This window comes from Diuraphis noxia, unplaced genomic scaffold, assembly GCF_037042655.1.
Source record: "Diuraphis noxia isolate RWA-SAM2 unplaced genomic scaffold, SU_Dnox_SAM2 contig0005, whole genome shotgun sequence".
Lineage (NCBI taxonomy): Eukaryota > Metazoa > Arthropoda > Insecta > Hemiptera > Aphididae > Diuraphis > Diuraphis noxia.
This window is the reverse complement of record NW_028301715.1, coordinates 4,423,023-4,440,378: the sequence shown is the minus strand read 5'-3', so window position 1 is coordinate 4,440,378 and position 17,356 is coordinate 4,423,023. Positions and strand designations below refer to the sequence as shown.

Here is a 17,356-nt window from a genome sequence, read left to right as displayed (position 1 = left end):
GAGTATACGGTTTGTTAGACCAATGTAGTACGTCGCCCGGACAACATATTGACTTATTTATTGATTGAATTATGATTATTACACAGCCTAAAGTATTTGGGCATTTTTACACAATACACAGACATCTTGCTTTGCCCGTAACATATTATATAAATATATTTTATTTTCTGAATCGATCATGCATATCTTTACGATTCCGGTAATTCGCTTAGTAGTTATAGAAATTTAAACATTTGTCGATAGTATTGAATAAAATAGTAATACGGTGATCTTAGGTTATTTTTAATTTTAAAAATTAATGAACAAATTAAAATTTTTAAACATTTTGGGAACGAATTTAAAAGAAATCGACTTTAGTCGATTATTTGCACGCTCTTTACAAATGCGTTTTTGATGTACTAGAAAATCGTATTTTGCCATCGAAATCAATTGACAAAGACTTTTCGAACAGTAAATTTTCAAATAGTTTGGATTTCAATTAATGTTTCACGAAATGTATATTTATTAGTGGTGACAGTGGCAAAAACACGCTATTGATCTTCGAATAAAAACTTATTACAGCTTATAATTTCTTACATATTGGATCAAGGATATGCCTATTAAATTATATTTAAGACAATTGTACAAGTCGGTAGCAACCTACTTTTCGATAAAGTAATTTTAATACTCAGTTTATAGTTAATTTAATTTGAGTCAAGATTTAACATATTTGAATAATAACAATATGAAAATTATACGCAGAACTTTATTCAATTTTCAATTTTTAACTCGCAAAGTAAAAATTATGCAATTAATTATATAAAAATAATTAATACCTAATCCATAATTATATGTTATTAAAAGGATTAGATATCATTCTTTTTATTTTACACGATATTATATTTTAGATAACTTTATGAATCATAATGAGTGTGTCCTTAAGGTGCTATATCTGCTACTTGTCTTAGTGAGATTAATATGTAAGTACATCGATACATGAGACGTGTATTCTTTAATATTATGAAAGCTTCAATTATTTTTCATTACCGTCACAAGGTATCCTATCATGTATTGTTATAAATGTTAAATTTATGTTATTTACTTAGGTGTTAAAAGTACAATGAACATAGTGTTCAAAGACAAACAAAGATTAAAATGTTTTTTTTGTGTCATAAATAAAATTCTTATTGTGAACATTCTTTACTTTCAATGAGGGATGAGGTGAGGGTATGCATAGGTCTAGATTACTTATATAAAACATCAATAAATGCTATTTTAGTTTATTCATTATTGTTCAACGTTCACATTGTTTTTATTGTTTTCTCATAGTAAATCAAAATGATTTTTTTTAAAGTTAATTTAATAACGGTTTCAATTTTAGTTATTGCGATGTGGGCCATACCAGCCACTAAAGCCGCGAGAAATGAGGACTTTTTGAGAGGTATGTATATTAATTGATTGATATATTAATGATTGTGAAAGGATGGGATATTTTTATTTTGTGATTTTTATTATCAGCGAGTTTGTAAATTGTACTAGATCGATTTGAAGGCTGAAACTAATTATTGCTTAGCTAAGATATTATATAAATTCATAAGAAAACAAAGCTATTGCAATTTGTTAAATTTAAATTTTATATATTATTATGAGAAAGCAGATAAAAGTTGTTCAAAAAATTTGATATTTAATTGATTTTAGAAGAAATACCGATTCAAAGCTATAAATCAAATTTGCATGAACTAATTCCAGTATACCCAGCTAAAATGTATTTTAATAAGTTTTTACTGATGTTATAAGTTATAACTCATGCAATTTATTTTACCTAACGCAGTAATTTGATTTTGCTTTAGTCATGCAACAATAGTCAATGTATATTAATAATATAAACAATACCTAACTTTATTATTTTTGTTCTACCTACGATTAGATCATAATTTCTTTACCAGCTTAAAAATTGAATAACATGTACAATATGATTGAACAGATGATTGCATTGTTTTATATTCTATTATTATGTGAAAATTATTATATCTTAATTTATGGACATGATGGACTATACAATTAAAAATGTAATAATAAATGTATCCTTTTAACTTTTATTTTTAGATTACTGCAGAGGTAATATTTTTATTTAATAATCAATATAATATAGTAACTTCATTATATTACACATAATTAAAAAAAAAATAATGTTTGATATATTAGATGGTGTGTTCTTAATTTTATAGTTACCCAACTATTATGGCATTATCCCAGTTCTCTTTTTAAGGAAATGAATGCATTTTGAATCTATTTTGATTGAAGTTGATTTCCATTTCAAAACAAATTAACCGTACTCTTAAATTATTGTAACTATTAGGAAAGTAACTTCAAAAGTGTGAATGTAATTTTTACATTTAATAAGTTACTTCTTATTAATTTGAAGTTTTCGACAAATTAAATAATGTTTAATGTAGAAATATTATAAAATCATAATGTATACAAATATAGTACAATTTTTATTTATTTTTATTCGACATAAATAATCAAAATAAGTATATCGAAGTTTTTGTCGAATGCCAGATTGTGTTTAAATATAAATAATCCCTTCATATTTTATAATATAATGGTAAGAGGCAAATTATTGATTGACTAAATATTGAACCATTCAATTTATAAATTGTTTTCTACTCGAGCATAGTTTTATACAACATTATATACATTATTTTAAAATATTACTTACAGATTTTCTTAAAAAATATTGTAATTTTAAAGGTAAGTTAATTCTAATTAATAGATAAATTAGTAATTAAGTAAATAAGTGCTTTAATTACCTCCTTTTATATTTAAGTATCTATAGAAGGTAGATATACCTAATCATAATTTCCAGATTGGATTTATTTATAGCTATTGTAATTTTACGAAAAAAGTTCCCCGTCTTGCCCCCTCCTGGGGACGCCCATGAGTATTAATTGTTAATAATTTAGGCTTAAAATGCTTATGTTACACGTTAACCTTGTTTATTATTTATTCATTTATTCAGTGTTTTGAATTATATTGTTTTTTTGACGAAGTACCTCTCCTTGAACATATTATTACATTTATTATTCACAGTATAAATTACCATATATTTTAAAACTTTTTTTAAGAACTACACAGGGTAAACTTTATAAGCTTATGAACCCTCATTTAACTCTTATCTGTTATTTTGGTGTAATTTTAGTTTAGCAGCAAAGTATTTTTTTTCTGAAACGGATGTACTCTGTATATTTTGTTTTTTTTTTTTGTATATGTTATTACTTACAAAACAATTTAATAATATTGAGTATCTAACAGATATTAAAGTTGTACCTATAAACAAACATTTTATTTTTATGATTTTTTACTTTTTAAATGTATGAGTATGTTTGACGTTTCGTAGTTTGTAATTGTTTAACTAAATTAAAAGACTTGACGAGTTAACTTACGATTAGAGACGATTAAGAAATGATAGGTTCTAAAGAATCTATAGTTATTCCTTAGTTATCGAAAACAATAAGCTACATATCTACACGATTGTATAGAGGCCTTTTTTCCCAAAATTTAATTTCGAATTACCGAGTGTACTTAAATGCATTGTTTTTGTCCGAATTTACTTCGAATTACCAAAGGTTTCGAATTATTGAAGGTTTGAGTTATCAAGAGTCGACTGTATAAAATATGCATAGGTAACTTTGTTAATGCCAATAATTTAAATATTTATTATTTTATTTATATTAATAATTATAGTGGTCATGTTGTAAGGTCTTAGGGCACCGTGCGACACAGATTGGTCACGCTGTGACCCGCTGTATCCCAGTAGTCCTAATCTAACCTAAACTAACTTTTTTTTTTACATTAGAATTGAGGTTGGAGAGTAGGTCAGTAGGTCAGTCATTTCACCTCTATAACCCCCATAGGCGTGTCCAGGCCTCCATGGCTGGGGAGCCCATTTATAAAATTTAAATTTTATACTTACCTACTACAATGATCTGTGTTTTATAATCTATATTTGTGACTTTTTATTTTTGTATGGAAATTATATAGCACTACTAACCATATAGAAATCCGTGTTTTATCCATGGTAGATTATACACCAAGAGGTCAAGAATAAAGTCACTTTGGGGAGGCCGGTACCCATTCTTCCTCCCCCGTAGACACGCCTATGATAACCCCATCGTTATTGAAAAAATACAACTTTTAATGGCTACGCGCAGGGACAGCCCCCCAGCTTACAGCCTCACAGATATTTTAAAACTACACAGCACCGAGAGTCTATATCCCCTCTATTTTTTCTTTCAGCGCACAATATAATAATAAACAATTAATTGCTTATTCTTATTCTTTGCCTCCTTCGTTCATTGTTTTCCTTCTGTTTCATAGCACCGTGTAAGAAGATCACTGCCCATTTTTCATTGGACTCGAGCACTAGTGACACCATTTTGTCCGTCCTCAGATTGATACTAACTATCGTAGAAACGCGCTGCCGTCTTACCTTACAGGCGTCGCACCAAAATAACGTATGCTCTGCGTTGTCTTTCTCGTGCCCACAAAACCAGCATTCTGGGGACAGTAACTTTTTATATTTGAACAGGTACCATGCAAAGCACCCGTGGCCCGTAAGGGCTTGAGTCAGCCAGAAATCTATTGAGTCGTGATCCCTCACTAGTGTTATGTCCCAACTGAACATCGATTCATATATTAACGTAGAAATGAAAATACTGATGTATAAGTGTAAAAATCTGTATTTTATGTTTAAACTTGAAACAAAATTACAATGTAGTAAGCTATAAGGTGTTGGTAAGTGGTGTTACGACCTGAATCTGAAATAATGTTATAAAAGACTATGAGTGGTGTTACGACCTGCCTCTGAGCGTCTTGAATATCCCTAACCGTCTAGCTCATATTTAAGAACCGTCTGGCTCACATTTAAAAAAACCATCTGACGAGCTCTTGTCCCCGTCTCTCTTATTTATGATTTGGTCCTTAGGAGTGGTGGTGTCTTTCCTGTTACATGTCAACATTCGGTCTTGTGATTCAACTTAATATGCTGACTGTTTCGTATCCTTTCACACGGGTATACAGTCATTTCTGAGAAGAGACGTGTGAAAACACTTTTATAATTTAATCAATCTTATATCTTATTCACCACGTTCCTATTGTTGACCCCGCATGCTTTTGATATTAATGGCTTATTAGTTGTATTCATAGTTAATACTTATTTTATATCACAATTGCGTGATATCTCGTTCTATCTACTTCAAGTCACTACCGCTCTGATGTCGTTGCCCTGTACTTGCAGGTTTAGTCGTTGTAGAGTCGAGGATTAGTGATGACGATAGCTTCGGTTTTATGTACTGCTATCTGAAACCCTGTTTCATGCATCCAGGACGCTGTTCGTTCTATCGATGGTGTCAGTAATCTTCCAATTGCATTGTGTCTGTCTCACGTGCAATTATAGCCAAGTCATCCGCAAACGCCGGGTATCTTGCTCCCACTGGAAGTTTCACTCTGAGTAGATCATTATGTATCATTATAATATGTTTCACAAAGTGGGCCCTAATACTGACCCTTGAGGTACTCCAAACGGCACTTGCATTGTATCAATTTCTATAATTGTTTGTTAATAGTAGAGGGTCCTGTCCGACAGGTAACTACGAGTCGACGAATGTACCACGGGAGGTTTTTGCTCATCATTGCTTCTAGGATCCTCTCCCATGAAGCCGTGTTAAATGTATTCTTTATATTCAATGTTACGGGATGTTCCTCTTGATTCCTCTAAAAACTGTATTATCTGCTTTATCGCGTCTATTGTACGTCATCCCCTGCGAAAGCCGAACTGGTTGTCCATCAATCCATCTTCGTCGTTGTCCTCAACGATATCTTGTAGCCTATTATCGATTATTTTTTCAAATAATTTCCCAGTGCAGTCAAGCAGGCATAATGGCCAAAATCGGCGGCTTGTCACATTTTTTAATGAGTACTAACTGGGCTCTCTTTCATGTGGCAGGAAAAACATCCTAGGAAGAGTACTAGTAAGGAATCTGGTCTACTTTGATCTGAGGGTTTCCTTCTTTTGCCCCTTTTTTTATTTCCCTTCACCACTGTCCACTTTGGCTCTTTTGAGTGGGGATCCTCTGAGCTACCCTCAGTAGGTCAGAGACACTCTGGCTGTTTGTCCTCCGGTTTCATTGGATAAGGCTCTCCCACAGTACGCTTTGCATCCTTATCTTGGTTCATTGCTGTGAGGCATGCCATTATCGTCTCGAGCTTCTCGTCCTGTTAATCCAGACGGCTGTATACTTCTGCGTTAGGTTAGGTTGCACAACACCTGTGGACTCGACCTTCCTAGGTATTTCAAGGGAACTTGCTCTGACAATTTGCATACTTCGACTACTGGGCTGTGCCGTGGCTTCCTCTTGGAATCCAGTACTGAAGCCAGTCTCGAGAGGTTGTCGATGGAATCTTTAATCTTCTCTGACCTCGTTGTCGGTCTGAGCGTGGATATTATAACAATTTCCACGAATAAGGAGTTCATTATTGCATTTTGAGCCCTAGCCAAGTTCTTCAATTTCGTTATTGTTGTAGAGAGACTGTTAGCGGTTGTTGAAGAGTCCAGGAGTCACTTATGCAGGCTATTCTTCTCTTGTTGTGTGCCAAACGACACGGCTGTCTCAGCAGTAGCATTTTTGCTAGATTCAGGGACCGTGCTGGACACCCCCTCAGCTGGTTTGTAGCGGTCACTCGGTGACGAAAGTAGGGGCCCACTGCGTTGAACCAGGTCCTTAACCCAGGTTCACCTACTACCAACGACCCCTGAGGCTCTGAAACCTATTGGGTGGTAACAATATTTCCGTTTTTGGCTTCCATATTGTGGTTTTCGGTTTTCCTCCGTCCATTTAACCTACTGGAAGGGATCCATTTGCAAGTGCTTGCAGGTGGACCGGGCCTGCCGGCCCCAACCAATCAAGGTCATGACCAGTTCTAGAATAGAACCACTTGGCAAGGACCAAATATTGGACCAATAACCCCCCCCCCCCATGGCAAGGTGAGTTCCGTGGGGGAAACCTATGCTTTTTTCATAAGCTTATGAACCTTTTTTTTCCGGTTTGAACCGACGACGCCACGGGAACTACTTTCGCGACGCCGCCATCGTTTATTGAAAGAAAACAATATTTATACATACGTGGGGGTTGACGGGACAATACCCCGACTTACCCCCCGTTTATTACATTTGATTGCAATTAAATTTGACAGTTACGTTAGGTTAGGTTAGTTACAATACAATTACAGCAAATTTAAGCTTATGAACCTAACCTCACTTTACCTAACCATGTAGGCTGGTCACGACCACCCAACTCAGTGGTGGTTTTTAGGGGGGCGAAGGGGGCGCTCGCCCCTCCCCCCCTTTGATTTTTTTGTGTCAACTGTTAGTTCTGTAAGTTATATATGCATATATATATAAGTTATATATGCAACTATTATGGAGGGGGGGCACAAAAATTGAAAATAGCCCCCCCTTGATGTTTTATCAAAACCACCACTGACCCAACCTTGGTGTTGGCGGACCGGAAACTGGACAGTCTTTCTGTTTTATTAGCGACCGGAGGTACTGACTTGTCTTTGCGTCCCCGGAAACCGAGACCACATCTTGTTTTTCAGTTCAGTCAATACTTATTTGTGATTTGTATCTTGTCTATATTATCATAAAGCCGTTTAACTTCACCAACAGCAACTAGATCGAGTGTGTCAGCATGTTATTACCGTTTAGTTTGTCGTATTAATAAGCCTCTTGTCTAATATACATATGTGCTACTCACCTCCCCGGCCCGTAATATCAAGATTCTTCTAGTCACTAAAAACTTATTATGGTGCACTTATATTTATTATTTAAAGCATAATGTCGTCTGAATTTGTATTTAAATGAAAAACGGACAATAATTATAATTTTATGAATACGTTTTGTATGATGGCAAGTAATATCCTATATTTTAGGTACTTGTTTGTTAACGTTCCACCAGTACTTCGTATAAGATTTATCTCCCCACCATTCTTGCTTGTTATCGCCCCTCCATAAATAAAATATATTTTATAAAATATAGTTTACAAAATTTTACTAAAGACATGTCTTGGGCCTAATAGTATATGAAATTATTAAAATCGCCAATTGTGTGTATGTGTGGGTTAACTAAAATCAGTATCATAATAATTATTTTTAGATTCTGAACGGAGTAATGAATGTATTGATTTTACAACGATGTGTGTTTTTTTTTGTGTGTGTGTGTGTACACTGTACAGCATAACTAGTCGAAATAATTATTCAATTTCAAACTTTGGGAGTAGTTTCCGATGTAAAAGTTAATATCATTGGAGCATTATAGAGGTCAAAAGTAAACATTTTCCAACAGTTTTTAAAAAAATCGAGAAAAACAAAAAAAAAAAGCGGGTAAGTGGATGTCGCTCTGCTGTACATTAGGTAGTAAGGTAAACCTCTGACTAGAGTAGGTTAGATTTGAATGCAATGATAGGTATCATTGTATACGAAAAACGATTCTGAACGGAGATGATTTGTCAGTCTAGGATATATTATATTTAAATATTGTCATAGATTCTATTTTGAAACAAATATTTTATTTTTCAATTGAATTTTGAACTACAAAATAATTTGCAAATATTCATGGTTTTGATGAATTTTTGTCAATATTTTAAATTCAAATGCTAATAAATATTTAATTTGAATTTCCGGTGGACATTTTTTTTGTGATAAAGATTGACAAATTTTTAAGGAATCTTGTACTAAATTTTCAAATCTGAGATTTAAAAAGAAAATGTTTTATGAATTTCTAGCTATACCTAGCTTAAACAAAATTTAACAAATTTGCGAATTTTTGTGATTTTTACGTATTTTGTCAAAATTCAAAATTCTAATGCATATAAAAAAAATTGTGACTATGAATTTATTTTATTTTTCAGCTGCTATTGTAACAATATGTTAAGAGCCTTGTATTAAATTTTCAAGATTTTCTACCCAAAACATTAATTTTTATCGATATTAATTTTAAAAAAACTAATGATGATCGAAAATTGCATATACCTATGAATAGTAACTTAACTCAACAATTTTTGAAAATTTCATGGTGGATAGAATATACTTATATAAACATTCTGTGAAAATTTCATGTATTAATGGTCATTTGTTTTCAAGTTACATCAAAAATCAAAATTTCCCGTTTTTCCCTTAATTTTTAGTTTGTTTATCCCGATTATTTAGAAAAACATTAAGAATTTTTTACTTTTGATCCCCAAAGTACCAATTAGATACAGATTCTGATCGAATAAGGTACTGAAGTCAAAAATCGAAGCTTTTTTACTGCCCCAAAACGTGATGACAGACACAAAAAAAATATTCATGGTTTTGACGAATTTTTGTCAATATTTGAACTTCAAATGCAAATCAAAAAAAAATGTGCCCATGTATTCTTATAATTTCTTAATCACTATAATAATAACTTATGAGAAACTTTGTATTACATTTTTAAGTATTTTGATAGAGCCAAAAAAATTTTATCGACATTTCAAAAAAAAATTTTCATGAAAATTGAAAATTTCAGTTGTCTATAAATATCTCAAAAAAAAGTCAAAATATTTTGAAAATTAAATCATGTAAAGAAAATGCCAATCTTAATAACTGGTAAAATTTTCAAGAATCTACGACTTATACTTTTTAAATAATAACAAATATTTAAAATCGTTTGAGGATAAATCGTTATCGTAACGCTATTTCGTAAAATTTTAAAATTCAAACGCACTTAAAATTTTTCCTATAATGATGATGCTTCGAGTTTTCTCTATAGATATTTGAAGGAAAACATAGTGTTGTATTTTTAATCCTTAGTTATAAATACAAAAAATTTTATGATTTTTCAACTTCAAAATTACTTGCAAATATTAGCGTTTTCGACAGAATTCGTAAAAATTTTAACTATAAACGCTTATAAAAAAAACTTGTGTCTAACGATTTTTAATTTTTTTTTAGGTACAATAAGAATAACTCATAAAGAACTTTGTATTAAATTTTCAAGTTTTTTTGGTCATCCAACATTTTTTTACCGACACTTCAAAAAAAAATTCTCAAAAAAATCCAAAATTTCAGTGATCTATTAATAACTCAAACATTTTTGAAAATTAAACTATATATAGATATCACTAACATAAACATTTGTTGAAAATTTCAAGTATTTACAGTGATTAGTTTTTGAATTACAACCATATAAAAAAATCGATTTGGTCGCAATCTGGTTTTGCATAAAAATTTCCGTTTTTCTGTCATTTTTTTTTTTTGTTTTTCTCGATTTTTTTGAAAACTATTGGAAAATGTTTACTTTTGACCTCTATAATGCTCCAAGGATATTCACTTTTACATCGGAAACCACCACCAAAGTTTGAAATTGAAGCATTATTTCGACTAGTTATGCTGTACACAGACACAAAAAAAAACACATCATTGTAAAATCAATACATTCATCACTTCGTTCAGAATCTAAAATGACAGAAAAACGGGAATTTTTACGCAAAACCAGTTTTCGACTAAATCGATTTTTTTATATGGTTGTAATTCAAAAACTAATCATTGTAAATATTAGAAATTTTCACCAAATGTTTATATCAGTGTTATCTATATACAGTTTAATTTTCAAAAAATAATGATTTTTTCGTTGTGATATTTATAGACCACTGAAATTTTCGATTTTTATGAGAATTTTTTTTTCGAAGTGTGAGTAAAAAAATTTTTGATGACCAAAAATACTTGAAAATTTAATACAATGTTTCTCATAAGTTATTCTTATAGTTCAAATTTTTATGAAATCTGTCGAAAACGTGAATATTTGCAAATAATTTTGTAGTTGAAAAACTTTTTTGTGTTTATAACTAAGGATTAAAAATACAACACTAAGTTTTCTATAAGTTTTGCTTCAAATAGCTATAGAGAAAATTTGAAGCGCCTTTATGGGAAAAATTTTTTGAGCGTTTGAGTTTAAAATTTTTATGATAATAGGGTAACGATAACGATTTATCCTCAAACCAGGCATATGTATATGTATGATAATATAAGGTATTATGAATTATGATAACTACATGCAATGTTTTTGGAAAAATTGTTATTAACCATGTATTATGCAAAAAGCGTCTTAATTGAAAAATAAAATATTTGTTTCAAAATAGAATATATGACAATATTTAAATATAATATGTATATTATCCTAGACTGATAAATCATCTCCGTTCAGAATCGTTTTTCGTATACAATGATACCTATCATTGCATTCAAATCTAACCTACTCTAGTCAGAGGTTTACCTTACTACCTAATGTACAGAAGAGTGATACGCACTTTCGCGCTTTTTTTAAATGTAATCACGAAATATTAAATACAAGCAAACCCTTATTTTTTAAATCCATTAATAACTCAAAAATTTCACCCCCGACGAATACGAAATTACTACCGTACCTACAACTGTAATGACTTTGAAAAAAATATTATCAAACTAATGATTTGTTATATAAGTATCTCCGTTACTAGTGCATTGATATCCCATATGTATAACGTATGTAGGTATAAGATTTCTAGGTAAGGCCCTGAAATTGTATCGGGGACATTTACATTAAATAATGATGTATAATAAAATACTGGAATAATACTATTTCAGATAATGCCAGTGATATGAGAGGAACAGTTGGAGATAAATGTATGTATTTTTTTTTCATTTAAACTTTTTTTAACAATTATATTTATAGTTTCAACAATTAAGTGATATTAAATAATAGATATAATAAGCTAATTATAATTAAAAAACAGAAAACAAAAAAGATGTCTGATTAGTTTAAAAAAACTGTATGGTTGAAAAAGGATAAAGTGTATAATATAATATTTTTTTGTTGGGTTGAAAAGATATTTTTAGTATCGATAGGAATGTTGTAAAAGTTTAAAAGGGAAAAAGTTGATCCCATTGATTTGATAGATTGGGGCATGAGAAAATTAGGTGGCTAATATCACAAACCATAGGGTTGTTGTGGAGTATGCAGAGAAGAGAATCATTCAAAAAATGTACGATATGTATTTTCAATCTAGATAATTAAGGTCTCTACAAAAACGTCATTTTTAAGGCGCTAAAAATGTTTTAAACAATTCATTCGTTCGTATCGGTAATCACTCGTATTATTGTGGTGATCATTAACCTGGGTATACCCTTCAACAATCACGTGCTTCATACATTTTACATTCAATGCAAATGCAGTTATCTCATTATTTCAAAATATTCGAAATCAATTCATGAACGAGAAATAGATGTACGTAAAATGAAAATCTAAGTACTTGCAAAGGATTTAAAAAATGTACTTAAAGATATTTGAATGCAAGATTACTTCGCATCTGTCGGAAAACTTTTTAAATTTTAGCGAATTCTTAACGGGAATAATCATTTTGAATTTATATCAAATAATATTTATAAACTACAACAATTGTTGAATAAAAATTTCAATATCAAATCAAAAATCTTTGATTCGTTTAAATCGAACAACTAAAAATATCTAATTTTTGTCAGTTTCTTAGGTTGTTTTGATGAAAAACATATATTATAACTGTATAATACAAAACTCTATATAAACCGTAAAATTAAATTTCATAATCAGTACTTATATTTTAAGCATAATATCTAATGAAAGAAAATTATAAAATACCCAAAGCCTTTTAAAGTGTATTTAAATATTTAAATTGAATACTTATTAAATATTTATTATGCATACAAATGATCTGGTTTCAATGCAATTAATCGGATAAATAATAAGATGTACCAACAATTTATTATTGTAATAAGTTGATTCTATTTATTTTTTAGTGAATGCAGGCAAGTATTTTCATTGTTTTATTTAGTATAATTAATTTTTATCAATGAACTTATTTAATGCGGTGTGTTATAGTTCTGTAACGCTTTACATATTATAGTCTTATGATTTGTCTACAAGACAGATTATTGCACCCATAATAAGGTATATTAAATCGACTACTGTCACTCTCAACTTTAAGATCTACACTTCTGGCTATAGTAAATTATATTTAAATAATCTGTTTCGCAGTATAAAGTGATGTTGTGTTTCGTTTAAAAAAAGTCTTATAAGTGCTAGTATATATTATTTTTCTTTTAAAGACAGTTTTAAAATTTAAATATAAGTAATGTCATAAGAAATCTTTGCGGTTGTACTTCAATATTACATTTGTAATAACATTTTTGGTTAGTTTATTTCTGTTATATAAAAATAATAACATAATATGCATATAAAGGCCGAGAAAAAACATTTTAAAGCGTTGTTGAGAGAGGACAGTTTTATCCAAAAATGAAATACCGTGTACAAGGACACATGTTTTTAAGCCCCACAACAATTATAAACTTTAATAAACTTCCGTTTTTACTTACATTAATTTTCAAATCTTAGATAAAAAAAGAAAATTTTTATGAATTTCTAACTCAAAATAATTTACAAATTTTTGTGATTTTTACGTATTTTTTCAAAATTAAAAATTCAATCTTAAAATGTATATAAAAAAAACTATGACTATGTATCTTTAAAATGTTCAACTACCATTGTATCAATATATTAGGAGCTTTGTATTCAATTTTCAACCTTTTTCACCCAACGAATAAAATTTTATTGATATTTATAGAAAAATAAACTAAAATATTTGGGAACTGTAAATTTCCATACACATCTTGAAACAATTCAAAAGATTTTTAAAATGTTGTAAGTTATAGAAAATGCTAGTATAAATATTCAGTTAAAATGTTATATAATATCTTCCTCCTAATTTCCTTTTATGTTGCAATGTTCTGGAGTACCTACAAATGAACCTTATGTCTTTTTTGATTTGGAATGAAGGTTACTTATTGTTTTTTCTTATAATATACTTTCTGGTTTTTGTTTTTACAAACACCTGTATCTAATAACGGTCAAGTGTTTTAGAGATACACCAGAAACCAAAATCATATTGGACCAAAACCGGTTTTGCGTAAAAATTCATGCTTTTCCTTGATTTTTTGGGTTTTTTCCAGCCGCTTTTGAAAACTATTTAGAATTTTTTATTTTTGACCCCTCCCCCAAATTACAAACTAAGTTCACTTTCATGTCAGAATTTACTATTGGAGAAAATTGAATCATGTTCACTGTCTCAAAAGGTAATGACAGACACGAGAAATTTTTTTTAAAAAACACATCATTGTAAAATCATTAAAATCCTAGCTCCACTCAGAATCTAATATTTTACAATACTTATTTTCATACAACACACATATTTTTAAAAGTTTTCTACAAATCAACATACATTTTTTTTTTTTTTTTTGAGTGTTTTCGAATTATTTGTATTTTACCTAATTTAACTAATTAATAAAATAATTTATTATTAATATTTATTCATTTATTTGATTTGATTTCACAACTATCAATTTTAGTTTTTTACATTTTCAATATAGAAATTATTGATTTTTTCCAGAAATTTTTAGTAGACTTTTTTCCAATTTTTTTCTAAACTAGTTTCGAATTTATATACGAGTAACGTCTTACAGATTTCAGTACATTTTTTGATTTAAATTACTTGAGTTGTGATTTTATGCGTGTAATTTTGGTCATTCAAACGAAAATGATGTATTTATGGTCATTATTAGTATTCAAATTTAAATTTAATATTAAATCTCATAATCTACACGAGTCAAAAAGTGTAATATTCTGATTTATTGTCAATACATGACAGTTTTCAAATAATTACATTAGTTTATCATTTTAAATGTATTTAAAGAGCTTTAACTACATAATTGTTTTTTCTTATAAACACTATAGTTTTTTTTATATATAAATAATATATATAATTACTTTTAGATTCTGAATAGAACGATGTATTTATTTATTTTAAAATAATGTTTGTTTTTAGTATTTTTATATATTTTATATACATACATTTTTTTTTCTTATGAATTATGAATAGTATTAAATTTTTACATTATTATAATATGTTAATGTATAATTCAATTTTTTTTTAGATATAAAATTGTGTTTTGATAGTTTGAAAATGGACCAATTGCTTCGTACAGGTTGTCAGGGATGTTGAAGTGTTTCCTAGCTTCGTTGAAATTTGGTGCATGTATGGTAGGGGTGGATTTGTTTTTGCTATAATGTATCTGTGTGTGAGTTATGTGTGGCCAATTCTAAGTCGATTATAAATTACCTCATTTTTTTCTGTTAGGATCAGTTTAGTATTTCGGCCAGAGTTCAACTGAGTGCTTTTTTTTTCTTAATTTATTTTCCATGGTCGTGTGCCATTTTGTATTTCAAAAATCAATGCAGTATTTGTTTATATTTCTTTTTATGTCTGTTATCGCTCGAATGGTATTATACTATTGTCGTGCACTATCTCGGCTATATAGCATTACCTATCTTTGTATTAAATTGTACGTGTGATAATTTTGTATTATGAAGTCAGTCGCACATTGAAAGTTGTACCGAGCACAGCGTGCGACCATTCAACTATTCGAGTTAAAATAAAGTCATACAGTCCACTTAAATTTTCAATCTTTTTTTTATTTAAAGATATATTCCTATCGATTAAACAATATCTACAGACATCGAACAAAAGGGAATTATTTCACTGTCTAGACTATTAAATGCATTTCTTGCTACTGTATCTGCCTCCTCATTTCCTTTTATGTTGTAATGACTTGGGGTCCAAATGAATTTATGTCTTGTTTGATTTGAAAAGAAGGTTAATAATTGTTTTTTCTCATAGACTTTATGATTTTTATTTTTATAAACACCGTTAAATCTAATTACTTTTAGATTCTAAGCAGAACCATGGATTTATTTATCTCAAAATGATGTTTTTATATATTTTATATAATATATATCCATATACCTAACCATATATATATCTATATTATTGTATAATTACAATGACATTATTTATAATTTATTACAATATGATGCCATTAATATGCAATATGTTACAACACAACACAATATATATCATATTTTCAACAAATAAAATGTCCTTAGAACCAATTTAGACTACCTATCTTTGCTCAAAATCGTTTTCTATCCTATTAAATGATTTACCATTTAGTTCAAATTCAACGCATCCAGTAGTATAAACGTAACCAGATCTGTAATCTTAATAATTTTATTAATAACTATTAAACACGATAATTTATTGATATAAACCTCAGTAAAACCATGATAAATATACCTATACAAGTATTTGTATATGCGTCTAGACAAAAGCATTGCACCTAAACGTTTTTTTGTAACTAAATAATATTTCTAACTATTTCTAGTTATCCAAGACACAACCGCATTTAAAAGTACGTTTTTGTTATATTACATTTGTTATATACATTTGTTATATATTCTAATAAATATATTATATCAATAATCGTTATTTTGGGAGTGATGTACCTATATATTGACTGTCTGCTCGAGGCCACCCCTGCCATTCGCTTTATCTCTTACGGAATAATAAAGTCGACCAATCGCCAACGAGCTGACTGTTGTCCATCGCTCTGTGTGATCACACATCATGAATGCAAATCCAACTCCGCTAAAAATAGCCCTCATAAGTCATAAGGGCTCTAACAACGGTCTTGGTCACTCTGACCATTCTAACCAGAGGTTAATGTGGGAAAAAATTCCAGAGGGGACTAATGTTTCCAAAAAGTTTTAAGCGTTCCATATATAATTTTATGTATAATGTCTAATGTATAAAATCCTAATTTGTTAAAGGGGACGCTTTTTAACCGCCGTCAGAGGTAAGGGGACTGAGTCCTCCTGCGTCCCCCCCACTTTAACCCCTGATTCTAACCAAATAAATAACTTAATCATAATACAAATCAACGTTGAAGGATTAACAAGAACCGAATGTGCTGAGTACCTACAAAAGCTAACAGTAGACCAGAGTGCCTACATTACAACTAAAATGATGGTAACATTACCAACTGCCAGATTCATGGATTTACACTTGCTTGCCACCACAACCACAGTACATACGGACTACCCATATACGTCAAGGCGGAAATAACCAAGTACAATCTTATCCATAGCACTGTTAAGTACAGTCTGTACTTGTACACATTGTGACAATAGGACTATAAACATCGAACATTTGTATATTTAAAACCACTCGAGGACAATATACGTAGCTGTTTGGCCACATCCGAATTAGTTCCCGACATTTCACGAAACACACATCCGAATTAGTTCCCGATATTCTAGGTAAGTGGATAACATCCGAATTGGATGCTATATAACTGCATATAACACTGTACGACCGTAGAATTTATAAAATC

The 17,356-nt window shown here is 29.9% G+C and overlaps 1 protein-coding gene across 1 annotated transcript; it reads left to right on the top strand.

The window, feature by feature from the left end:
- The first annotated feature begins 1,181 nt into the window (after positions 1–1,181).
- LOC107169179 (uncharacterized) lies at positions 1,182–17,103 on the top strand. The gene is made up of 6 exons (XM_089229836.1): positions 1,182–1,420; positions 2,086–2,097; positions 2,704–2,733; positions 11,684–11,722; positions 16,349–16,375; positions 16,913–17,103. Exons 1-6 carry the CDS (start codon positions 1,318–1,320, stop codon positions 17,086–17,088), a joined length of 387 nt encoding a protein of 128 aa, XP_089085962.1. The 5' UTR covers positions 1,182–1,317; the 3' UTR covers positions 17,089–17,103.
- Positions 17,104–17,356: the final 253 nt, after the last annotated feature.

Coding starts and splice junctions, on each gene's coding strand:
- LOC107169179 (XM_089229836.1), top strand. CDS start 1,318: ATGATTTTTTTTAAAGTTAATTTAATAACGGTTTCAATTTTAGTTATT. Junction 2,734..11,683: donor AAAATATTGTAATTTTAAAG/GTAAGTTAATTC, acceptor ATACTATTTCAG/ATAATGCCAGTGATATGAGA. Junction 11,723..16,348: donor AGGAACAGTTGGAGATAAAT/GTATGTATTTTT, acceptor AACTATTTCTAG/TTATCCAAGACACAACCGCA.